At 45.4% G+C, this 25,438-nt stretch overlaps 1 protein-coding gene and 1 long non-coding RNA gene across 4 annotated transcripts; one reads left to right on the top strand and one right to left on the bottom strand.

Moving 5' to 3' along the window:
- Positions 1–18,433: 18,433 nt before the first annotated feature.
- Positions 18,434–24,975, bottom strand: znf346 (zinc finger protein 346). Of its 3 annotated transcripts, XM_069709634.1 has the most exons (8): positions 24,888–24,975; positions 22,780–22,950; positions 22,567–22,670; positions 21,931–22,026; positions 21,641–21,791; positions 21,285–21,527; positions 21,100–21,199; positions 18,434–20,665 (listed from the first exon to the last, which is right to left on the bottom strand). In XM_069709634.1, the coding sequence occupies exons 2-8, from the start codon at positions 22,913–22,915 to the stop codon at positions 20,443–20,445; spliced, it is 1,053 nt and encodes a 350-aa protein (XP_069565735.1). In that variant the 5' UTR covers positions 22,916–22,950; positions 24,888–24,975; the 3' UTR covers positions 18,434–20,442. The 3 variants fall into 3 exon arrangements, with proteins under 3 accessions (XP_069565735.1, XP_069565736.1, XP_069565734.1); XM_069709635.1 differs by lacking the exon at positions 22,780–22,950 and having other exon boundaries at positions 24,888–24,971; XM_069709633.1 differs by lacking the exon at positions 24,888–24,975 and having other exon boundaries at positions 22,780–23,738.
- Positions 23,734–23,953, top strand: LOC138627363 (uncharacterized). Its single transcript, XR_011311377.1, has 3 exons — positions 23,734–23,754; positions 23,813–23,852; positions 23,915–23,953. It is a non-coding gene; the product is annotated as an uncharacterized lncRNA (long non-coding RNA).
- Positions 24,976–25,438: the final 463 nt, after the last annotated feature.

Below are 25,438 nucleotides of genomic sequence, written 5' to 3'. Positions count from 1 at the left end.
CATGTCATTGCAGCATCTCTTCATTCTGAATCACTATTCACGCACTTTTTCTTTGTTTTGTTTTTGTTGTTGTTGTTTGGGTGGAATTATTTATTTACTTTGTTTGTGTATTTTTCTGTTTAATGTTCTGTGTTCCGTACGTTCTCTTCAATTGTTAAACGTTTGAAAATAAAACCTCCCCGACGCCGTCGCTCTCTAACGGCCTCCTCGGTCCTGCGGCGCTCGTAAAGCCAGAACCTTCTTGGCTTCACCTCTCGCAGTCTCTTTTCGTCCCAAACAACACTTGCTGCTCATTTCCTGCAAACTCCAAAACACACTTTAATTTGCCTCGTTAAGGCTAAATGTGGAATGTAAGCAATGTGTGTGTACGTTGGGAGGTTTCCACATCATCCGGCAACACAGGCAGCAATAATAAAACCCAGAGAGGAGACGTGGAGGGAATCAGAGCTGCAGAGTCCACCAATCATCTTAGACTGACGGGGGAACACCTGATGGAGCAAATACTCGCAGGATGAGCAGCCGTCTATTGGCAGAAAGGAGATATAATATTCACAGGTTTGATTTCTGTCCATCCGTCCATCCGTTCATCCGTTCTCGGTTCCAGCATGGAGGGCGTCTAGAAGCCACAGAGGCTAACGAAGCTAACGAGGCTAACAGGAGGGTAACGTAATGCAGGAAATACAAAGAGGGAAAAGATGATTGACGGTTGAAGATAAACTCAACATGACTAAAATGACAACATATCAGCTGAACATCCAACCAGACCATGAAGTACCACGACCTCTGACCTTTCTGGAAACGTCAGCAAACACGTCACAACTTGTGAACCTCTAGAAGGCTTCTCGAAAATGTTGGGTTCAGACGCGGTGACCGCGTGACCACAAGAGGGCGCCGTTCATACGGACTCTTCTCGTCGGTGAGCGTCCCAACGTAGATCAACTCGCTTTGTCTTTCTGTTTCATTTATGTAAATATAATAACTTATGATAACTAATTTCAGAGTCTAAAAGAAGCTTTGAAAGATTTTTTTTCATCCCGTAGCTGCATGAGTTCATCCTTTGGAACTGAATCTTATGTGTTGCGAGCTGGAATGAAATAAGCTTGACTCAACTTGTTCCTGAAGGTTTAATTGTGCTTTCACTGCTTTATTACCTCCTGAGCTGCAGGTACTTGGCTCCCCTTAATTCTCTCAAGTGGCGTGTTGACAGTGAAAACAAGTCGGGGGAACAAACGCTGGGAGGAATCCGCGGATCTGATTGCACGGCCTCAAACCCCCGACTTGGCTCCGGCTACAATGGAGGTTTGGAGGGAAAGGTGGACGTTCATACAAAAGGATCTGGAGCGTTGCCAACGTGTAAGTGCGCCAGAGGTTTCCTCCAAACATGTCACGCAGCGTTTTCACGTCGACGAGGAAGCTTGATCTTCTTCCAAAGCAGAACTCGTAGGATGAATGGATGAATAAATGGGATTCAAAGAGTTTGGACTGCTGCCAGCACTAAAGTAATACTTTCAAACCTGAAGTGTTTTACAATCGGAGACGATTCCACTGTATGTGTGTTGTTACTTGTCTTGTTTTACAGTTTAATAAAGTCTATAAAGTCTGCTGCCGTGTCTGGGAATGCAGATACCAGTTTTCTGTTAAAGACGTTTTCGTAAAAAAGTTCTGCTGCCAGGATGAATTCTTTAATCGAAACAGGTCGATTTTTATTGTGTCTTAAAAAGCAGCTTATTACAAAACTGATAGATTTTTACTGTGAAGCACCGTTTCCTTCTGTTTTAGCAAAGCCCACAAAACAGCACCCTCTAATGGTCGTACGAATTATGACAGGTAAGGAAAGGAGGACATCTGGGGATGAAGGTGTGGCACCCAAAGACGTCCAAGCAGGGAGGAAGTTGGGGTCAACGGACGGGTTCATCGGAGATCGTTTTTTGATGCCTGTTTCTCAACATCATTTCTTTTGACCTTAACTGCATGTTTATTATTATAACCATGACGATAGAAAAGTACTTGTTTTAACCCAACCACAATCCTTTCGATTCAACAGTTGATTTACGTTCCAACAACAAACAGAAGTCTCTTAAAGTGCGACACCACTGAGGGTCAATGTAATACTTTCCGCGATGCTTCTATTTATGACATTTTTGTGGAAAAAAAATTTAATCGCAGGAATTTGGTCATTTTGCAAGCTAAAATTTTCAGAGATTGCTTGAATTCTTGTTAATTACTGTGATTGTAAGTTTGCGATTCTGTGGAGTGAATCCGGGTCAGAAAAGTGAAGCCAATGTAGAAGAGCCTTAACGTGTAATACCGCTGATGGCCACTAGGGACTGTCTCCAATAGACTCCCATTCAAAAAGCACCCTGGTGGTCCTTCTGAAAATGATTCCAGCATTCATTAGACATTAGGGCTCAGACACAGATATGTTTGGGGCTGTTTGATTGACAGGCCTGGGCTGCAATCAAGTTTTCACTATCGGTGGGCGGGGCATAGTGTGCTCTGGTTCTCAAGTAGCTCCTCCCTTGTTGACAATGTAAAAAGACTTTGTGAGCCTAATCATGTAAAGTTCAAGGTGCTTCGGTTGAATCCTTTTAAAGTGACTCTGGTTCTTATTTTTGTGTCTTGAATTTAAATTGTTTTGACATTTCTGATCTGTTTTTAACATTGTTTGAATTGTAAATTTTCTCAGAGAACATTAATTTATTCGTTTCTATCCCTCCAATCGTTTCATGTTGGTGAAGCCACATTTCTACCTGTTTCATCATCTTTAAATTTGTCAAAGTGGAAAACACGACGCAGATGGAGGAGCATGACGCCAAGACTTGCCGGGAAATCTGATGGTCAGTTAGTAAAGATGTTTTATTTTGACAGGGAAGGGAGGAGAGAGGAGGGAGGAGGGAGGAAAGAGGGAGGGAGGGAGAGGAGGGAGAGGAGGGAGCGGGCTCTTCTGGTTGGGGTGGGGGTTAAAAATGTGACATAGAGAGGTGGTAGGAAGGAGGCAACTCTTAGGGAACAAAGAGCCACTTATACAAGCAGCAGCTGAAAACATCTTTGAGCTGCTTCTGTCTGAGACCCAGAGGAACCTTGAACCTGGACCGGTTCTGGGTTTAATGTTGGAAATATTTAAAGTCTCTCAGCTTGTTGTGGCTCCAATTCTCAATTTAATTCAGGGAAATTTTGTTAAGAAATGAAGGCTTTCTGGGCAAACAGGATCGGATCAAAACAATCCTGCATCTTCAAGCCCTTCAAAAATATTCAAGAATTTCAACTGTAAAACGTGTTATTTCCTCACTTTGATTGGAAACCTGAAGATACTAGTTCTGCCCACTGATAATGACCTGTCAATCAAACAGACACACCCCCAAAAACACATTAACACGACATCCACTTTTATATGCAGTCTGTGGTTGAAGGAGGAAACATCTGGTGTCCAACAGTTAAACTTTTATAAGAAAAGATATCAGCGTATTTATAGATTCCTGATCTTTAAATTAAGAACGTATAATTTAAAGAAAGTGTATTTTTATACGTCGTAAAACACGTCTTTAAACTGAACTCTCCAGCTGGTCTGACATCTTCTCTCCATCCTCCCCTGCATCTCCATCCCTCCTATCTCCTTCCCTCCTTTCACACTCCCTTCACTTCCTCCCTTATCTCCCAGCCTTCCTCCGTGGCAGCTGTTGTTTTGAAGGCTGTGTAGAAGGTCTGCAGGTCGGGACCCGGACGGGACCTCCGTCATCGGCCCGGTACAAGCAGCCTTTGTGAAGGGAGGAGAAAGTTCATGAGGCTGTTTAAAAGATTTGTTTTATATATTTTATTCTTGCTGTTTCTGCATCTTATTGTATGTTTAAAGTCTTCAGTTCGGTTTTATTCAAAGTGATTCATTACATGGTAAACATAAAATCAGAGACAAAATAGTTTTGTTTTTTTTAACACCTTCCTGCTGAAGAGTAATCTGTGCTGACTTCCTGTGATCATAATCCTGCTGCACATCACAGAAATATTTGTTCTAAAGCGTTTTTCTTCCTGTGTTGAACTTAGAGAACCATCACGGGGCTCAAAGTGAAACAAATCATTTGCATTAATGATTGTAAGCTTATTTTTTAATTCTTACGTCTACAAGTGTAAATGTGTAACATTCAGATGAATGAACAGACAGAGAATCGCTAAATCGTGGAGAGCCAGGCCCTCGACTCAATGTGAGCTTTGTCCTCAGCGGCCGGGAGGGGAAGGTGAGTCCGGACTGTTTGAACCTTGACCTTTCAACCCCAGAGGTCACATGTCCCTGGAAGCCATCTCTTGAGGCCCAAGTCAGCACACGGCAGCTGGGAGGTCCCGACTCAGACAGCCGGGAGACGGCGGCGGAGAGTTTTAAAAGAGGGGAATCAAGCTCCAAAAACTAAACAATAAAACTGAAAAATGTCACCTGTCCATCTTAATAACCCGGCCGATCGAGCACGACGAAGACTGTGAGCCGAGTCAGCCGGAGGAGCGAGAGCTGAACGAAGAGGCGTTCATGTCCTCGGGGAGCAGCAGGTGCTTCGGGTCGGGCTCTCAGACGCCGCACAAACAAACAGGTGGCATCAGAGGAGATTACATCATTCACACCCAGCCTGTACTTTGTTTGTTTTGGCTCCGTTTTTGGTCTCCACCACCTGCTGAAGGAAATATCTGCTGTTTTAGCTGCTAAATGCTACACAGGCGAATTGCTAACTGTTCCTGTCAGCTGATTGGTGCGGAGCAGGTCGAGTACTGAGGTTAACAGGTGACGTGTCAGGTTCAGGTGAAAATGCGTAAATCTTTAAAAATATTTTTTACGAAGGTATTTGTTTCAAGTCCAAAAAAATTCAAACATTTTTGATATATTATCTTCCGTACTTTAATTCTTGGTCCTGACCAGCTCTTTCGGCTGGAGTCCCATCAGGCACAGAAAGGTGAGCCCCAGTGAGTTTGACCTTTGACCCGCGCCGAGGTCACATGTCCCCAGAGGCGCTGAGCGAAGTGAAAGGTCCAAACTCAGGATCAGGTTTTGAAGAGACTTAAAGTCAGGAGCTAGCCACGCCCACTGGCCACTGATTGGTCCGCCCTTCAGAGTGGCTGAGCAATAAGGGGCGGAGCCATGCTGCCTTAAAGAGCTAGTTTAAGATAAATAAGGATTTAGAAGATAATAGTAATTTGAGGGAAATAATGATGATGAAATCTGTCAAACGTACACATGAACAAGAGGATTTTATAGATTTATTTTTTTTAAACAAAAGGCGAAAGTTTTTAGATAAAAATTTTCTTCAAAGATCACCGATATCACAAGAGTTGTAACTCTTGACAAAAGTCAGTATTCGTTCAATCCAAAGAGATTTTTGATTCACGTGTTTATTTTGTGATTCTTTACATTATTCTCTACGTTATTTTAAAAGTTTTTTTGTCCGTTAAACACGTTCGCTCCGATGAGACTTATCCTTCCTCCGTGTGAGACTAAAGTCTGAGCTACATGGACGTCGGGGTCGTTCCTGACAGGCACCTGAACTTTGACCTTTCACCCCGAGTCTCAGACCAGAAGTCACATGTCCTCATAAGCTAACGTCTGCTGAAAAAGATTTAGTCTGGAGACACCTGCTTTTGGATCATTTTTTAAAAGAGTTTGACCTCTCAGGTCGTACTAATTTAATTCTCCCCGTAAACTGTAAGAATTTATCTTCTGATTGAAGAAAAGGAAATAAACGTCCCTTATAGAGCATCTGTCTTTCCAAAGACTAAAGACACCGATGTTTTAGGTACGGGGACGTTATTTTAGTGCCTTGCTCGAGAGATCATTAATGTAAACCTTTGAGGTTTCAGTCACCGGCCTACGAAAAGGAAACATCACGGCCGACCCAGCAGAACTAATCTGACGTCTGGGTGGCCCAGTAATCCCCGAAGGAAGTGACGAGCAGCGAAGGTTCAACTCCAGCAGTTAAGTCGACCCGCGGGCCTCCGAGCAAACAACTAATCCCTCAGAGGTCCTCGTCGTGTTTCAGCACCGTGACGCAACCTTCCTCTCCGTCAGCGTCCGGCCGAGTCGAGCAGCGAAGCCGCTCGGCTGCGCTCAGCGAGTTCAGTCAAAGCTTCGTTCAGAGACGCTGAGCCCGGACTCACAGAGGAGAGGTCGTCATGGTGACCAGCCTCTCTGTCTGAGGCCCTGCTGCATCTCTTGTCTTGTCTTGTCTTGTCTTCTTGGACACCATCAGAGGTGATGCAACACGGAGGATCAACGACCTTCATGAGGAAGAATTCAGAGTGTCGTCTCTTCATCATCATCATTCATCACGTTCCCACTGTGAACGAGCCCGTTGTCATGGTAACCTCGGAAAGACCCAGTGGAACTCTGTGTTGACAGTCTGACTCTGGGGGACGAATTCACGGTGACACAAAGAAAACCCAGCTGGTGTCTCCTGACCTGACGCCCTTTCTTCGGTCTCGGACGGTGAAGCTCCGCCCCCTTTTGAAACGTGATGTCATCAGAACACGTCGCCCGGCTCGTCGCTTCATCGCCGGAGACTTTCTGAAGACTTTCTTTGTCTCTGTTGATGATTTACAGAGTTTGACAACAAAATCTGATGTGTCTCTGCTCCAGTTTCAGGTTTCCATGGTGACATCACTAATGTTCTCGTACCGGCGGAACGACTTTCCCAACTTTTCGTCTCCCAGCTGAAACAACATTGTGGCTCTTTTATATGATGAAGCAATTCTCCTTTTAATTAAAAGATCAGATTGTAATATATCTTGAGATATCCGCCTCATCTCTGTTTTAAATTATGTCTGTGGTGCAGAAACATCTTTCAGACATGACAAATATTTGTTCGTTACAGTAAACATGATGTAAATTGGGCCTCGGCCTGTTTAATTCTGTAACCTTCCTCTTGATGAATCCTGTCTTCATCCCTCACTCACCTGTTTAACATCATTTTTTTCTAACTGTCTTTTTGTCTTTATAGTTGTCTGACTTTCGTTTCTGTTTGTATTGACACAAACTGTCTGTTTCCCCCCCGACGACCACGAAGCAGCGCAGACGTGGAGGCTGAAACACGAGGCCGACGTCCTGCTGTGAATAATGTGCTAATTAGATCTGGCCTGTGGTCGTCGCCGTAATCGAATCTATCCGGCGCTGCAGGCCGAGAGGCTGAAACCCGATCTGAAATCCAGAATACGCACTCGGACCGCTTCTCCAATCTGTTTCCTGTCAAAGTGTGAGAATACTGTTCATGTGTATTTGATATTCACCTTTTCGTACTCTGTTCTCGTTGCCGTGGTGATTTCTTCGCTCTCTCTGCCGCCTCCAGCTAAACTCGAAACCTTCTCACTTTAAGTCTTCAAGAAACAACGTCTGTCTTTCCTCTGAGCTCTTGTTGTATTCTTCTCTCAGAGGTTTGAGCGCTCTATTTATGTTGAACAAAAACTACCGTTAGCATTATTTTTAGCATTACTGTGACAATGCAAACGTGCGCTCATTGTTTCACTGTTTTTGTGATGCTAACTTTTGATACCGAAGATGACATGGGATGTAAAGTCAAGTGGTCACGTGACCGCAGAGCCGAGTACCAAACTTTTACACTTTTATGGCACCGATTGTGTTGGTTCAGTCGTAGCTAGCATCAAAAGATGTCTTAAGTGGCCGTACCAAAATTGGGATAGCTACCCAAATCCACACCGACTCGTTTCAGTTCTAAAAGTGGGAACTTTTTCTCTGTTTAAATTGCATCGCTGTCAGTTAGCCACAGCAGGTAACTTAAGCTACTTAGCCTCCACTCGATAAAATCGTAGATTAACAAAAACGTGGTTTTAATTTATTGAGTTTAATTTTGACATTCCTGTTTCACTCTTTATAAACTAATGATTTGGCCGTCCACTTTCTCTGTGTGAAGCCGGCTAGCTAGCGTCTTCCAAGCGGCAACCAACCCTGACGTCACCCATCTGAAGCTTTGGAATTTCTGCTGTCGCCATCTTAGTACTTTGGAGCCAGAAGGGACCATATTTGGACAAGCTGGGGGAGGAGTTGCTTAGGAACTCCGAGGAAACTATACCAGAAACCTGACTGTACACTAGGCCTGTCAATCAAAGAGCCCCCCCTCCCAAACACAGCTGTGTTTGAGTCCTAATATCTAATCTATCCTTTGTGATGCTTTCTGAATGGGAGTCTATGGAGCCAGATGTTTTTTGGGAGCCAGCCCCTAGTGACCCTCAGTGGTATTGCACTTTAAGGCACTTTTGTATTGACTTCACTTGTCAGACCCCGAAGCTACGAACATGTTTGTATACAGTCTGTGCTTCTCACAGAATCCAAGCTTTATAATTCTGAGATCAAATCGTTTTTTGAAACATTTTGTGGCTCAGAGTCAGTTTGCGTGAAATAAATTTTATCTGGATAAAAGAACATTTATATAACTCAGTTGTCTCGTAAGTTTTACAGAAGGATTCCCTGTAGGTCCACAAAGTCTGACGTGTTTCTGTTGCTGCAACACAGCAGAACTAAAGACTTCATGTTTCTCAACAACAGCTGGTCTGTTTGTGTTTTTACTGTTCAAAGACCAACTGAGGCAACTCACAGGAACGTGAGATCTCCTACTGTCAGAGATCAGTTATTTAACAGCAGAGGAAAGTTTGTAGGATGCTTCTTCTTTTTTCCTCTTTAAGCCCACTTTTAACAGCAAAGCCAGTAAAAACACGAGGAGCGAGCGTCGTCTTTTGTTCCGAGGCTTTTCAAAATTTCAGCTCCGCCACATTCCTCCACAAAACCCATCCGGAGGATAACGCACACACACACACACAAAAAAAGAAACACTTGTTTTCCTTGCACAGTCGTCCGTATTCTCACGTTCCCACATCCGGACCAGGAAGCAGCTCTGAGCGCAGGGAACAGGTGGATCCACAGCAGTCAGCTGGAGGCTCGGATACAGGCCGAGGGCACGCCGAGGCCTCCACACCGACTTCTACTGGACTCTACTCAACTCTACTCTGGGAGTACTGACTCCCACTGACTCCCGGCAAAAATCTGGATTCAAATATGACAAGAAAAAATAAGAAATATTCCCGTTCATGTTGGTTTTTTATCTCTGTTGGTCGTCCAATTTAGTCATGAAATTTGGTGCAGACATTGATGGACATGTAGGGCTGCTCATAATTCAAAAGTTCAAAAGCCAATAGAGATAACTTGATTTCCATACCAGAAACAGAAAATTTCCCATTAAAGTCAACATCCGCCTCATGTAAACAATAAACACAGCGACACTCGAGGGGTCACTACTTTAAACTGATTGTGAGATCACAGGGAGACAAAACACGGACGTAAAAGTCTCGGACTAGTTTCCATTTAGTTTTGCAGACACTGTCACACCTCCGTACTGCCCCCACAGGCCATCTGTATAATCTTGCATACATGTTGCACTGAAGCTTCTTGAATCTTCTTTTCTAATGAATGAGGGATTATTTTCAGATGGACCTCCAGAAAACTAAGAAGAAGGAGTGACTTTAGCTAACAACACCGAGATAACTGATGGACACATTTTATTCACTTTGGATTTGATGAGAGAAGTTGAATGGGAGTCTATGGAGCCGGAGGCTTTTTGGAGCCGACCTCTAGTGGCACTCGCTGGTATTGCAGCTGAAGACACTTCTGGATCAGAACCATTTTACAGACCTGAAGCTACGAACTCTTTTATGTGATCAGTCTTTATATTCTACAACGACTCAATGAAGTTCTCGTGTGAACCCCCGACGCTGCCGAGCCTTCAGACTGACAGATGAAGACTTGGAGGTGGAGACGGACACACTGAGTGCTGGTCCTGGTCTGTATGCGGGTCTGGAGGGGGGTGGAGGTGGAGGTGGAGGGAGGACCAGATTATGCAGGAAAGCACTTTTTTGTTTTAATGCTGACGGGGTTCCTGTGGAGGCTGTTATGCTAATCCCCCCCCCCCCACACACACACACACCCCACCTTGTTAAACGCTGCAGAACGTCCACCGTGGAGAGGAAATGCACCATGAAAACCTATAGCTGCGACCACACGGAGGGGAAAGAGGGGGGGGGGGGCACAGGAAGCAAACCCGGCATGTTTTTTATCCCGCCAACGCCGGTGCTTCTCTTCAACCCGCCCTGACACGAACGGGGGAGGGGGGGGGGGGCATTTCAGAGTGGACTGCATCCACACACACACACACACACACACACACACACACACACACACACACACACACACACACACACTTCACCACCACACCAGATTTTACAGCTGGATGAAGACCATCAATGGGAGCAGTGAGCGAGCGGCCAGACAAAGGACGCAGCGTCCCGGCCGGCACGCCAGCGCAGGATTTCCTGGCTTAAACCACAAAAAAAAGAGAAAGAAAAAGAGAAAGATGGAACTCTTCCGGCTGCTCGATGAAGAAACAAACTCTCGTATGAACCAGAAATCGGCTCGTTGGATCATCCCAGTTTCAGTGCTAGCCACATTTTTCAGGTGGTTTGTTTTTGACTGTCGCCCCAGTTACTGGCAGGCTCCGCCCACTCCAGCGCCGAGCCGCCCCGGCCTGGCCCGGCCCGGCCCGGCCCGGCCCGGCCCGGCCCGGCCTGTCTGTCACAACACGGCTTAAAAAAAAGCAAACAGAGGCAGAACGAGCGGCGGCTTCAAACGGCAGCGCCACCCCGACATCAAACGCTCCGAGTCTGACCCGGTTCTCTGTGGCGGGAGGCGGCGTGGAGGCTGTCAGGCCTCGTTAACGGAGAGACGCCCACCGCCAGCCTGTCTGCCGTCACCGCCGTCCCGCCACTGGCTGCTCTCTCCGTCCGACACCCCCGAACCTCCGCCGGCTCTCCGTCTGTCTGCTCGGCCCCGACGGGTCGGAGGAGGAGGTGAAGGAGGCGGCACGGAAGACCCGGAGAACCCCGGAGAGGTGGAGGAGAACGCCGGCCTGAAAGCATTTGTCAGTTGGAAGCAGCCCGGATTAAAGATACTGCAACGTTTAAAACACTTCGTTCATCAGGGACAGAAAAGACATTAATCATCACATTCAAACCTCAAAAAACGTGAAGATGCTAACAATGCTACGATTGGATTTGGCGAATTAGAAGACGTTCCCTTCTAAGAGATTTCGTTCTAATTTTGGAACACCGATCAGCTCTTAAACTGGACACGAACTGATTTTAGATTCAGATCAGATAAACTGACACAACTAAACTAGATATGCAGCAACAAAGAAAAAGAACGTCTAACGACGAACGATGACGAATGACGAACATTTTTACGAAATACAATTGGGCTTTTGCACCGATGCTCGGTGCTCGGGCCCTAAAACTGTGTTGCTTTGGTTCAGATGCAGCGTCTCAGTCTGCAGGCACCACTCTGGTGTTGCGCAATGTTCCGCCCACAACTTTTTTAGGCACCGAGTATCGGTGCGAAAGCCCAATTGTATTTCGTAAAAATGTTCTTGGACGTTCAACGTTTAACGTTCTTATTCTTACGTAAAGTGATTTGCCTTTTTGGAGGCTTTATCATATTCAAAAACTCATGAAAGTGGATAAACATTTGTCTCTCGGCAAAAAATTTCATATTCTAGTGGAGTCGCGAGTGGGCGCGGCCAAACGGCTCAAGAGCGCCCCCTACAGAGATGCCCCGGCGGCCACATTTACCTAAATTCACGAAATCCGGTGGACACGTGTATCACACCTAGACACACAAAAAAGTTACGTTGCACCGTTACGTCAACTCGACAGGAAGTCCACCATTTTGAATTTAGTTGCCATTTTGGCCGATTCTGACACGTTGTACTTTGTCGAACTCCTCCGACGGATTTTGTCAGACCAACTTGAATTTAGGGTCTATGGATAGAAAACATGTTTGAGATTAAAAGTTATCAAAATAATTTGTTTTCGTCGATGTGTGTGCCAGTGACGTCGTGGACAAAAAGTGACCCAAAAGTCATGCTATGGCATGTTGTTCAAAAAATAACCAGCATTTTCAAAGTCAGAAATTACTAATGTCCTTTTTTGTAAGTCATGATAAAAGGGGGGATTTGAACCCCAAACCATCTGAGTTTACATAAGTTTACACATTTCTGAAATTTATAAATACAGCTGAGGAAGTCTAGTTTGATCAACAGATACACAAGTTTATAATTCGGTTGGATGCCAAAACACTTTAAAGCAGTTTGTAATACAACAAGGAAGGTTATGACTTGAGAAAGTTCTCGTTTGATCCTTCATCTTGCATGTACGTGATTGGCCAACAGTGTTGCAGATGACGCCGCGTTGGAGAACAAAAGCAGAGCCAGTTTAAACTTTGTTGGCAGATGACCCTCAGTTGGTTTCTCTAAAGACAGGAAAGCACATGAAAGAGAGAAAAATTGCAATGACCTCGAAACACCTTGCAACAGCAAGTCAAGCCAAAAATCTACCATCAGCAGTGATCTGTGAAGACTTCAAACTTCCCCTTCTTCCAGCAGTTAATCTGAGGTTCACTTATCGACTGTATATAAAAGTACACTGAATAATGAGGCCGATCCAGAAGTGTCTTCAGCTGCAATACCAGCGAGTGCCACTAGAGGTCGGCTCCAAAAAGCCTCCGGCTCCATAGACTCCCATTCAACTTCTGTCATCAAATCCAAAGTGAATAAAATGTGTCCATCAGTTATCTCGGTGTTGTTAGCTAAAGTCACTCCTTCTTCTTAGTTTTCTGGAGGTCCATCTGAAAATAATCCCTCATTCATTAGAAAAGAAGATTCAAGAAGACCTGTTTTTGGGGGCGTGTCTGTTTGATTGACAGGCCTGTGGTGCAGTCAGGTTACAGCTGTGACACGAACATTAATCACGTCTGAAATCATTAATTTATGATGATTCTCTCACCTTTTGTTTTGCTGGGATTTCCTGACGAGCAGAACATAATGCTTCCTTCATCCTCCTCTTCCTCCTCACAGGGGAACATAAGCCTCTTATCGACGGGGTTCAAGGAGACAGAGCGGCTCACTAACTGTTTATAACTTTAAAACTACAAAACCCAGAATCCTTCACTACAAACCTGATCGATGTGATTTAAGATCATTAAAAAACGTCCTGCGTTTAACCGTCATTCAGGAATAAAAACGTTTATTTTTCAGATAAAGGAAACGTGACGTGACCGCCGGCGGCACCGGAGCGGAGCAGCTTCCTCCTCCTGCAGTTTAAATCCAGGCTGCGACCCCGGGGAGGTGAATGCTCTCCCTCGGAGGAGAAGGAGGCGCAACAGAGGAGGGTTTTGTGCTGCAGGGAAACGAGAGAAGCTGCCGATTATCAGCACCAAAGGCTCAAAGATCCTGAAACCCTGCAGCCTTCTTTCATCCTCCTGATCTGAAACACAAAGGCTCCTCGAGAGGGAAACTCTTAATCTGTCTGTCCATCATTCAAAGGGACAGAAAGACTCTGTTGACCGTCGCAGACTTTATGTAAGTGGAAGAATACGAGGTGGAGCTCGCCATCTGGTTCTGAGTGGACCGTAGAAAGTTTGAACGATATGCAGTGTTTCCGATATTTGTCGATCAGTTTCAGCATTCAGCGTCCCACCGTGAGACACACAGAGGCCAGAGGACGGAAACACAGCAGAGACCGTCACACTGAGCTGGAAACAAACAGCTGCTCACAAATCAGCTAAATAATATTAATACTATATTTATCAGATGAACCGAGACAGAGGGACCGAATGCTGACTTTTCAAAATAAAAGCCCCCCAGTTTCACACAGGGTCCAGCCGTATACCAGGTTTATATTTAGATGTGTGCTTCTTTCAGGAGGAGTGGGGGGTCCAATCGAAGAGGAAAACACTGGATTTTATTAGTTAAATCTGATATTACGATTTAAATGACACTTTTCAAACTAGTTTGATTAAAAATAGTTGAAAACGGAAAGAAATGCAAACAGAAAAACCGCGCTGTTGAATTTAAGCTGTTGTGATACAAACATTGTGTGAAAAGTACCAATCTGACTTTAAAAAGCCGTCCAGTAGGCGGAGCCTAAAAAAAAGTTGAACCTATTACATCACCTGAACCCGGTGAAGAATCTGCATCAGAGGACCAACAGCTCCGTTTACTTACTTTCTTTATCTTAAATAATTCCTGCTGGTTGTTCCCTCAGCGTTTCCTGCAGGTATTCCTCTCCTCCTGGCTCCTCCCCCTCCATGCTCTTCCCCCTACAGGCCCCTCCCCCTCCCTTTACAGGTGAAGCAGAGAACATCTGCCGCTCATCGTGCTGCAGGGCGGCAGGAAGTGACCCGAGAACACTCAGAGGTCAGAGGTCAGAGACAACAAGGTGTTGAATTCAAACTCATCGAGCAGAGACCTGTTGAAAGGAAGACGTTGTCCTCTGGAAAACGCTCCTCCTTTTCCTCCTCTTCCTCCTCCACCACCTCTTCCCCCCCACCCCACCCCACCTCTTCCTCCTCCTGCTCTTCCACCTCCTCCTCCACCTCTTCCTCCTCCACCTGCTCTTCCACCTCCTCCTCCACCTCCTCCTGGAGAAAGTCTCAACAACAGAAATCTTGAAATGAAATCTGCTGTGCGTCAGTCGGAGAGTTTTCGGTGATTCAGGTGAACATCTTGATTATTTCAGGACTCTCACGTTTCCCTCGTCTTGTTTTAACAGCCGCTCGGCGTCGCCTGCGATCTGCTTCCCGCTGAAAGGATCAAAGTCAGAAGTGTTTCCGTTCGGACTCGTCTCTCTGGGAAAGAGGAGCAGGTTAGAATATCAACGAGACGTGACTGAGAACGGAACCGCTCACCTGTTGTCTGACGGCTCGTTCTGGGCTGCGTTTCCATGCCAACAGTCCCACCTGAATAAATCATACGAGCGTCTTTCAGATGATCCAGGTCTGTAAAATGGTTCTGATCCAGAAGTGTCTTCAGCTGCAATACCAGCGAGTGCCACTAGAGGTCGGCTCCAAAAAGCCTCCGGCTCCATAGACTCCCATTCAACTTCTCTCATCAAATCCAAAGTGAATAAAATGTGTCCATCAGTTATCTCGGTGTTGTTAGCTAAAGTCACTCCTTCTTCTTAGTTTTCTGGAGGTCCATCTGAAAATAATCCCTCATTCATTAGAAAAGAAGATTCAAGAAGACCTGTTTTTGGGGGCGTGTCTGTTTGATTGACAGGCCTGTGGTGCAGTCAGGTTACAGCTATCGGTGGGCGGGACGTAGTATCGTCAGGTTTCCAATCAGATCGGTCAGATCCACCGCTGGCTCCTCCCCCAGCTCGTCCAAATATGGTCACTTCCTGCTCCAAACCGCTCCGAACTAACAAGATGGTGACGGACAGAACACCCAAACAGTTTCTAATAAAATTAGTTCAATGATCTTTGACACCAGAAAACTGATTCAATTTGTCATCACGTTTATGACTTTAAATCTTTAGTTTTTTTGTTCGTGTTCAGTAAATAAACTTCCAGTTTTTTGGTTTGTAAATGTTTAAACGCTCCACAGCTGCTGAGACGAAGACACGAAGCGCCGAGAAGTTTAAACTCTTCTGACAAAATCTGAGACAGGAAACAGAAAACGGAAACGTTCACTTCATCCAGCTGTTTTCTGCCTCCGTCCTCCATCTGTGTCTGTTTCACCCTCCGTCCCACATATCAAGTGTCTGCGAGGAGGAGGAGGAGGAGGAGGGTGGGGGTTCAAACAGGTGTCTGCTGACAGTCCCAGCGGCCTGTTGGACACAGGTTGTACCTACTGCTCCCAGCTGCTCTCACAAACACACACACACACACACACACACACACACACACACACACACACACACACACACACACACACACACACACACAGTCAAACACACACACATACACACAACACACACACACAAAGTCAAACACACACATCCACACACAGTCAAACACACACAAACACACACACACACAGTCAAACACACACACACACACACACACACACACACACACACACACACACACACAGAGCATTTGTCCATCTGTCACAAGAATTAGATCTAATCCACAGGAATTTTTAGATGTCATGGAAGGAGCCAGTGTGTGCGTGTGCGTGTGTGTGTGTGTGTGTGTGTGTGTGTGTGTGTGTGTGTGTGTGTGTGTGTGTGTGTGTGTGTGTGTGTGTGTGTATGTATACTTATATTGCTCATGTTGTGGGGACATTAATCTGTTTACCCAGGCACGTTGTGGGGACCCGCCTCTCTTTAGAGCACAAACGTGCACAAAAAGCACGAAGTGTCCCCGTAAGACAACTGAATGTGAGTCGATGTGAAGTCCTCAGAAGTGATGTAATTAAGTGTGTTTGTGTGTGTTTTGTTTGTGTGTTGTAACGCGACCACTCGGCCACCTGCAGCTGAGAAGCTGTTAAAAAGTAATGTACAAGGGGGTGGACAAAATAACGTGAATACCTGGTGGGATAAAGACTCACTGTTGCTGACTTCTTTTTTAGTGAAGTGACACGTAGACGAGGCTCAATCAGTACACACCAACAATCAACCATCAGTGATGTCATCAACCATCAGTGATGTCATCGTTGGTTTGTGAACGTTATGAATCCTCCCGTTCAGATTCTGTCCGTCACCATCTTTAACAGTTCAAAGCGGTTTGGAGAAGGAAGTGACCATATTTGGACGAGCTGGGGGAGGAGCCAGCGGTGGATCTGACCGATCTGATCGGAAACCTGACGATACTACGTCCCGCCCACCGATAGCTGTAACCTGACTGCACCACAGGCCTGTCAATCAAACAGACACGCCCCCAGAAACAGGTCTTCTTGAATCTTCTTTTCTAATGAATGAGGGATTATTTTCAGATGGACCTCCAGAAAACTAAGAAGAAGGAGTGACTTTAGCTAACAACACCGAGATAACTGATGGACACATTTGATTCACTTTGGATTTGATGAGAGAAGTTGAATGGGAGTCTATGGAGCCGGAGGCTTTTTGGAGCCGACCTCTAGTGGCACTCGCTGGTATTGCAGCTGAAGACACTTCTGGATCAGAACCATTTTACAGACCTGAAGCTACGAACTCTTTTAGAAACAGTCTGTAGTCCTGAGCCACTTTGAAGGACCGCCTCCTCAGCTGACGACCTCAAAATGACCACTAGACACACAGAAGAGCTCCATCCTCCTCGCAAAATTACTAACAACGTGTTAAAAAACAAAACAATAAATAAAGTTCAATAAAATAAATTAAGACAAGAATTAAAATGTAAAAATGAAGATGATAAAGATTCTTTTAAATTAAAAGCCAGATTAAAGAGACAGGTCTTCAGTTTCCTTTTAAAATTCCTGAGAGATCTCAGTGCCGGTTCTGGTTCTGGGTTCATCATCAAGTCCCGCCCACTTGTTTGATTGACAGCTGATCTCTGAAAGAACCCTTAACCAGTGTGATCCATGACATGTGACCAGAGGACTCTGATCCAGCACATACGAAGAAGAAGCGCGCCCCCATGTGGCCCGACTCCATCAAGTCACTCTGACGTTTGACTCATTTTCCCTCTGAGGTCGGACACCTGTTTCAGTTTCACGGGGACAACCGTCCACCGTGTGACACCTTGGACGTTGATCTGTCGCTGTGACGACCTCGACTCCTCCTGCGAGGTTTGAACCTGCCTGGTGAGCATCACTGAGATCAACTGATGTTCACACTTCCAGATTATTGTCTGATTCAGACTTTTCTACCTCTGCAGGTGTCAGCTGGTGGCCAACGATGCAGCTCACTGTGGTCCACATCCATTATTTTACTGTTGTCTTAAAGAGCACTTCATTAAATGTTAAATTATGTTTTTTATTAATATTAATATTCTAATTCTTTGTATTATTGTTTTGAAGGATTATAAATCTTTTGTTTTAGCTTCCTCTGGAACATTTACAGCGATGTGTCAATAAAAAACTAAATAGTTTCAGGTTTCATTATATTATAAATGTCACCGTTACATCTCATTAGGTTCCTGCCTTCTGTTGAGTTTTGTTTGTTTGTTTGTTGTCTCTACAGGTCTCCTTGTTTAGTTTTATTATCTTTACTGCAGGAATCTATGGAGCTACATCATCATGTTGTGTAATACGTCTCCAGACCAGAAGGTGGTGCTAATGCACCGATACACTAGAATAGACCAACCAGAAGAAGAAGTAAAGGACCAGAGAACTTGTCTGGAGAGCTCAGATAGGCTCACAACATACGACACCTGCACAGCTGAATTACCATATATAATAATATATGAATATTAGAATCCGAAAGCCAGACTGAACCCGTCAGAAAAGTTCTGGAGCAAAGTTTGACGGACAGATGAGGCCAAAACTAACCTTCATCAAACTGCGGAGAAACACAGGAAGTGTTGGGGATCCATCCCAGCTCGTCTGAGGCTCCTCCCACCTGGTGATGACACATAAATCTGCGAATCTTCGTTTCACCGGAGGACAAACTGCGAGTCAGGAAAACAAACTTGTTAAAACATTTGTCTACTTTATGCAGCATGTCTCCTCTCAGCTTTACATAACTTATATGAAAGGAAATCACAGAACACCTGAACACACAGACGGTGAGGGTGGAAACAGAAAGGCCATTTGTCTTTTATACATGTTGAACTGTACAGGATGCATGAGCCCTCTTTGTATAAATTACATCCAAAAAATCTTCTTTTTTTTCTCTTTAGCCAGAAAGATGAAGACATTCAATACTAAAATATTTCGACCAATCGTCTGGCACGAGGACAGAAACCTGTTATATTGACATCACTTCCTAATCTGACATCAGTCTTCTGTTGCCTGCAGTAAATATCTCTGCTATGGACAGTAGTTACAGAGCTCAGAAAGCATCTATCAGCCTCTACAGAGTTTATAAAGCCCCGTGGTGGAGTTCAAAATCCTTCAACAAACCAAGAACATGGAAAACAGAAAACCTCCAGCTGGTCCAGAGCTGCTGTTTGAAATGTGACGACAGAATTAATCATTTTCAGTTTATAAATCTTTTCTTCAAACTCCAGAAAAATGCAAAAAAAAAAAAAAAAAAAAAGACATCAGACTCCAGAATAGTTGTTGACCAGTTCCTTGATGAATCCCTCCAGGAAGTCACAGCTGCAAAAGTTAACGCAATTCATTTCAAGACTGGTTTCAAACAATAAACGCAATTTTTCCGCAAAAAAACTATCATGAACAAGAAGCTCTGCTGAAAGTATGACGACAAAAAGTCACCTTTCAAAATAAAACTGACTTTATTTCCAAAAACAAGTGTTCATTTCCAATTATTAGGCTCCGTCCCCTCTCTTCTCACCGTCAAAACAAACTGCTGCTAGGTAACCGCAACAACAGGAAGTGACGGGTTTGTGGGAAATGTGGTCTTATGATGGAACGAGGAACATGTTAAATTACTTGTTTCCTCTTCCAGCTGTACGAGACAGCAATTTGTTTTTGCATTAAAAATTATTTTCTAATTTACGAATTTTTACCACAAAAAAAAACTCTATCAAATTTTTTTGATGAAAACAATCTAAAAAAAAATTGAAATCCTGGAGGGACTGAAAAATTTAGGCTCCGGTTCCCAACATTATAGAAACAAAGCAGCTTACTTTAAGTTAGCTTATTTTGTTTTTTTAACATAAAACTGTAACCAGAATTAAAACTGAATATTAAAAATAAATGTGGCGAACGCATCATGTTTAACTCGACTTAAAGAGCGAGCAAACGTCTCAATCAAAAAACAAGAAACAGAAAACATTTCTCAAAATCTCATCTTTAAATGAAACCAAGAAAAGTTTCAGCAGGTTCTGGTAAAATTCTACTCATAAAATCCGATGACAGAAATCCTCTGCTGCACCTCACACCAGATTTAAACTCTTTTTACGGGTGTTTTTTTCGTGCGATTAATTTACTTTTCTGCAGCGATAAAGCGACATTTCTTGTCAGGAGTTGGATTTTTCGGAGAGTTTGCGGCGCGAGTAAAGGCAGTTTTATTTCGACCTGCTGCGAGTGTTCAGACAACATGCAGCATTTTTTAAGACCTTTTGTAAAACCAGGAACTCATTTCTGTAGAAAAACAAAATAAACATATAGTAAATGAAATGCATTAAATCGGATGATTTCACAGCCCTGACGTCGATCGTTTTCATTCTGTAACAGAAGTCCAACACTCGAACACGTTCTTCACGGTGAAGCCGCCTCCCTGCTGAGTCTTCATCACACTGAGTCTTCATCACACTGAGTCTTCATCACACTGAGTCTTCATCACACTGAGTCTTCATCGCTCCGCCGAGCATCCACACATCAAAAGAAAGTGAAATAAAAGCGTTGAAGAGTTCCAGCTGGAGGATGATTGACAGCGTGTCCGAAGCTGTGTCCATGGTGACTCGTCTCCGGGGGAACTACTGCTGACGGAGGTTAATGGGTTGTTAATGAGTTAAAGGGGCTGGTTGGTGTTTGTTGTTCCGAGTCCTGACTGAAGCGTCCCGGTCCAGCCTCAGGTGTACTGGTACTCCTCTGAGAACTCCGCCTCCTCGGGAGCGTACTGGTTGTCTCCGGAGGCGAACTGCTCTCCTTCGGAGGCGAACTCTCCTTCGGAGGTGAACTGCTCGTCCGTGGAGGCGAACTGCTCGTCCGTGGAGGCGAACTGGTTGTCGCTCTCGTACGATTGTTCAGCTGGAAGTTGGTTCTCTGTAGAACTCAGACCGGACTTCTTCATTCTGGACAAACACAAGACAAAAGATTTTAGATTAACGTGTTTTGGTTTCATGACTGGTTTAATACTCGTTTAAGACCAGATTTAGGACTGGATTTAGACTGGTTTGGGACCAGTGATGGACCGGTTTGGGACCAGTCAAGGACCGGTTTGGGACCAGTGATGAACCGGTTTGGGACCAGTCAAGGACCGGTTTGGGACCAGTGATGGACCGGTTTGGGACCAGTCATGGACTGGTTTAGGACTAGTCATGGACCGGTTTAGGACTAGTCATGGACTGGTTTTAAGACTTGATTTCAGACCAGATTTATTTAAAATCTGGAATATTTACTTCAGCTAACCTCTCATACAGAAGTCAGCTGACCTTCACACACTGTCAGGCTAAATATTGAAGTTACTGGACCTTCTTCCAAAGTGAAGGCAGCTGATTGGACTCACTGGTTCTTGTGTTTGGCCCCGCTGATGTGAGACTGGTACTGCTCCACCGAGTTCAGCTCGATGTTGCAGACGGTGCAGGGGTATCCGTTTAGTGTGGAAGCTGTGGGCACAGAGAAGGAGAGAAGTTAGTTGGTGGTTCCGTTACACGCCGACTCCCGGTCCCGGTCTTGGTTCTGCGGTCCGACCTGGTGCCGTGGACGGGCCGTACGTCTCCATCAGCTTCAGCTTGGTCATCTGTTTCCGGTGCTTCTTGCCCACGTAGTGCTGCTGGGCCATCAGCGGGTTGTTGAAGGAGGCCTGGCAGATGGAGCAGAACCGGTCCGGGTTGTCGTTGTTGTTGTTGTTGTTTCCTGCCGCCGGAACGGCGCCGGAGTCGTCAGCAGGCTTCTTCTTGGGCTGAGGGGTTGCTGGTGTTTGAGCGGCTGCAGCTGACCAGGAGGAACGATGCAACTTATTAATTTACTGTATCTGTAACTTCAGAAACATCAGAAGAAGAAACGACCACAGAAGGAGGTTCTGGGTAAATAAATAAAGTCCGTACTCTGAGTCTGAGGTCCGACCGTCTTCAGCCGCAGGTTCTTGGCGTGAACTTTGCCCTGATAGTGCGACTCGGCCACGACGGGAGCGGAGAAGGTCATGTTACATACGTGACACACCTTCAGCCGGTCCGTGTCTCCGTTGTTACAGTCCTCCTGACAAACACACACACAAACACATCAACACAAACACACACAAACAAATCAACACAAACATTTTATAAACAAATCAACTGGATGTTTTCTCTGTTTTTAAAGTTCTTCGGGACTCTCGGGAGTCGAACCCGTCACTCACGCTGTCCGTCGATACCGTCTTGGACTTCTTCACCGCCGGCTCCTTCTCGTTCTGGATGGAGAGGTAACGCCGCACTTTGTTGGCGTGTTTCTTGCTCTGAAAGGACGAACACAAATTATTGATCAGAGTGGAGAAAACAAACATGAAACACAGGAAGACACGCCGCCGTGTTATTGGCTGAAAGGAGAGGAGGAGCGCTTGTTTCGATGCAGCTGATGTCCCGAATGAAAACGGAGCAGAATCGTTGTCATTTAGAAACGAGATTTTATCTTCGTGAGTTGTCGTATGTTCTTATTCACTTTATTATAGAGGCATAAATCCAGATTGTAATAATATTAATTGTACAGCATGTATTTTCATTTGAGGACTTTTAAGTTTTTTTTTTTTAGGTTTTATTCAGAAAGATTTCTTCCACAAAATAAAAACCTTCTATCTTTAATTTATGACTAAATAGAGCCAAATCTCCAGCTGAATTATTTGTATTCACATATACTCAGGTGGTGCTCAGACAGAAATAATAAACCTATTAATGTGTTTAATAATCACACCTTTCAGCTGATAACCGTGCAGTTTCTCCAGCTGCTCGTGTGAAACGTGAATAAAGTCCCTCGACAGCGAACGCAGCATCTCACTGACCTGATAATGAGTCAACTTCTGAGACTCCGAAATGAGGACAGCGCTGCAGACTTTACACTGGGAGTCGGAAAACAGGTCGCCGTGCTCCTTTATCATCTTATTTACTGCAGGAGGAGACAGACACACAAATCAGGTCAACTCTTCTGGGAACATTCGATTTTAAGAAAACACAACAGTTCAGACAACAGTCGGCTGGAGATGTTCTTCGTTTACCGCCGAGTGGCGTCCGAGTGCGACGCTCAGATTTCTGTTTAAGCAGCTCGTGTCTTCGGTCTCTGAGTTCGCTTCTACTGGCGGGACTCGTCCCGTTGTCTCGATCTGATCCCGTCACAGAGAGCCGGTCTCGCATCAAACCGAACACTCGTCCCGTGAAAACACTTCAGACTCATTACAGGAAGTTGATGCAGCGAATCATCAACCGTTAAACAGTAGAAGAAGAAAAGAAAATAGAAAAGAATAAAGAAATATATTTCACTGTAAGTGAAGTGATTAAAGGTCAAAAATACAAAAATCTATCATTTATTTTCTGAGAGAAAAATAAGTACCGTTCATAACGACATGATAATCATACAAATAATAATAATAATAAATTCGTTCCTCCATTCAAACTGAAAAAGCAGAATTACAACACGCGTCGTCTACAATCAACATCACGCACACGGACGTCGGCGCTCTGAAGTGCGTTCGCTAAACGAACCGGATCGAAGGTTCCGACGGGAACTAAAACACCCTGATCTCCACGAACGGTACCGACTCGACTGGACTCGCTTTTGGTATCAGGTGCTTTTCTGGATTTTGTTTTCCTCTGCCGTGATGTCATCTTCAAAGTCAACAACAACAACATAAATCTACGTCTCCTTCTACAATAAAACATTTTGCCGACATAAACTGCAATTAAAGTTCAGCGTGTCGCTCCTCAGGACTTCAGTCGTGCGACCGCAACACCTCAGAGGCGAGATGTCCTCTGAACGCATGTCCACGTCCTGGTTTTCAGGTGGGCGGGGCTTCGAGACAATAAACCGTTGACTGATGACACTTACACTGATCTACCTGCAGGGACAGGAGACAAACCTGGAGTGTCTCTAAAAGAGGACGGCACCTTTTAGTGTCGACTCAGCTCACCGGGAACCCTGACGGAGGCGATACTGAGCCAGGTACCACCAGGCAGGTACCACCAGGTACCTCCAGGTACTGCCAAGTACCTCAAGGTACCACCAGGTACCTCCAGGCAGGTACCACCAGGCAGGTACCTCCAGGTACCGCCAAGTACCTCCAGGTACCACCAGGTACCACCAGGCAGGTACCCCCAGGTACCACCAGGCAGGTACCTCCAGGCAGGTACCTCCAGGCAGGTACCACCAGGCAGGTACCTCCAGGCAGGTACCACCAGGCAGGTACCACCAGGCACCACCAGGTACCACCAGGTACGTCCAGGCACCACCAGGCAGGTACGTCCAGGTACCACCACCAGGTACCTCCAGGCACCACCAGCTACCTCCAGGTAGGTACCTCCAGGTACCACCAGCTACCTCCAGGTAGGTACCACCAGGTACCACCACCAGGTACCTCCAGGCACCACCAGCTACCTCCAGGTAGGTACCACCAGGTACCACCAGGTACCACCAGGCAGGTCCCACCAGGCACCACCAGGTACCACCAGGTACGTCCAGGCACCACCAGGCAGGTACGTCCAGGTACCACCACCAGGTGCCTCCAGGCACCACCAGCTACCTCCAGTCAGATCATATCTCCATCATCTGGTGAGCATCACTGCAGTTAGCCTGAGATTCACGGACTACAGTATGTAAATGAAGGACTTCCGTCCCTGAGCAGCTGACCGTCCTGCAGAAGATCAGCTGCAGAACACAGATCGGATCTTTACAACGGACATGAAGAAAAGTTGATCCTCTGAGATTCTCCATTCAGAAGTTCAAAGGGAGCTCGAGTCTCTCAACACACCAACCGGACCGGGACCGCAGCGAAGTCCATCCCGCATCGGACCGTCGGCGGAGCCCCGTCCGAGGAGCCTCCGTCCGAGTCCACCGAGGAATCGATCCCCGAGCGGCCGGAGGCGACGTCGGATGCGGACTCGCTCTCATCGACCTTGGAGCCGCAGCTAGCCTAGCTTAGCCTAGCTTAGCTTAGCACACGTTAGCAAGCCGCTGCGCTCAACCCGAGCTGCCGGCTAACGTTAGCTCGGAGGAAGCTAACAACAACAACAACAACAACTGCGGCATTTTCAGTGACATTCGCGCAGACTGTTTCCGGCCGCACCGGCGCCGTGCTCCGGTACAATAAACGGGTAAAGAACCAGGCCTTACTCTCCGCCGGCCCCGAAGGAAGGTACGGAAAATCCTCCGTCTGCATCGCGTCCGCCATAACTTCCACACACGACCAGCGGCGGCCCTGTGCGCATGCGCAGCTGGTTGGACGGACACGGGCTGAAATAAGAGCTCTGCAGATAATAAACAAACAACAACAAACAACAAACAAATGATCCGCAGACCTCATAATAATGTGGATTTGGAGTAATGTTCAGAACTTCAGTTTAATGTCGTAACTCTGGAGTTTATTCTAATTTGTTGATTTATTTATCTTTAACACTTTGTCATGTTTAGTTCAGCAGTTTTTGTTTTGTTTATTTGTTGTATTTTTTCTGTGAAGCGCGTTGGACTGTATGTTTGTATAAAAGCTGCTGTATAAATAAAGCTGATATTTGAATCAGTCTATAAGTTGATTTGTTAATAAGTCTGTTTTTGTGTTTCAGTTCTTTGACAAAACAAGAAGGAAAGAAAGAAGTGTTACATTTAAATAACGTAACTTATTTCACGTACTAACTTCATTTACATAAATCACGGAGGTATTTTAACTC

This window comes from Brachyistius frenatus, unplaced genomic scaffold, assembly GCF_029030835.1.
Source record: "Brachyistius frenatus isolate BFR_SWC_R1_liver_20210118 unplaced genomic scaffold, ASM2903083v1 Contig_84, whole genome shotgun sequence".
NCBI lineage: Eukaryota > Metazoa > Chordata > Actinopteri > Embiotocidae > Brachyistius > Brachyistius frenatus.
The sequence above is the reverse complement of the archived record's forward strand: the minus strand, read 5'-3'. Positions and strand labels throughout refer to the sequence as shown.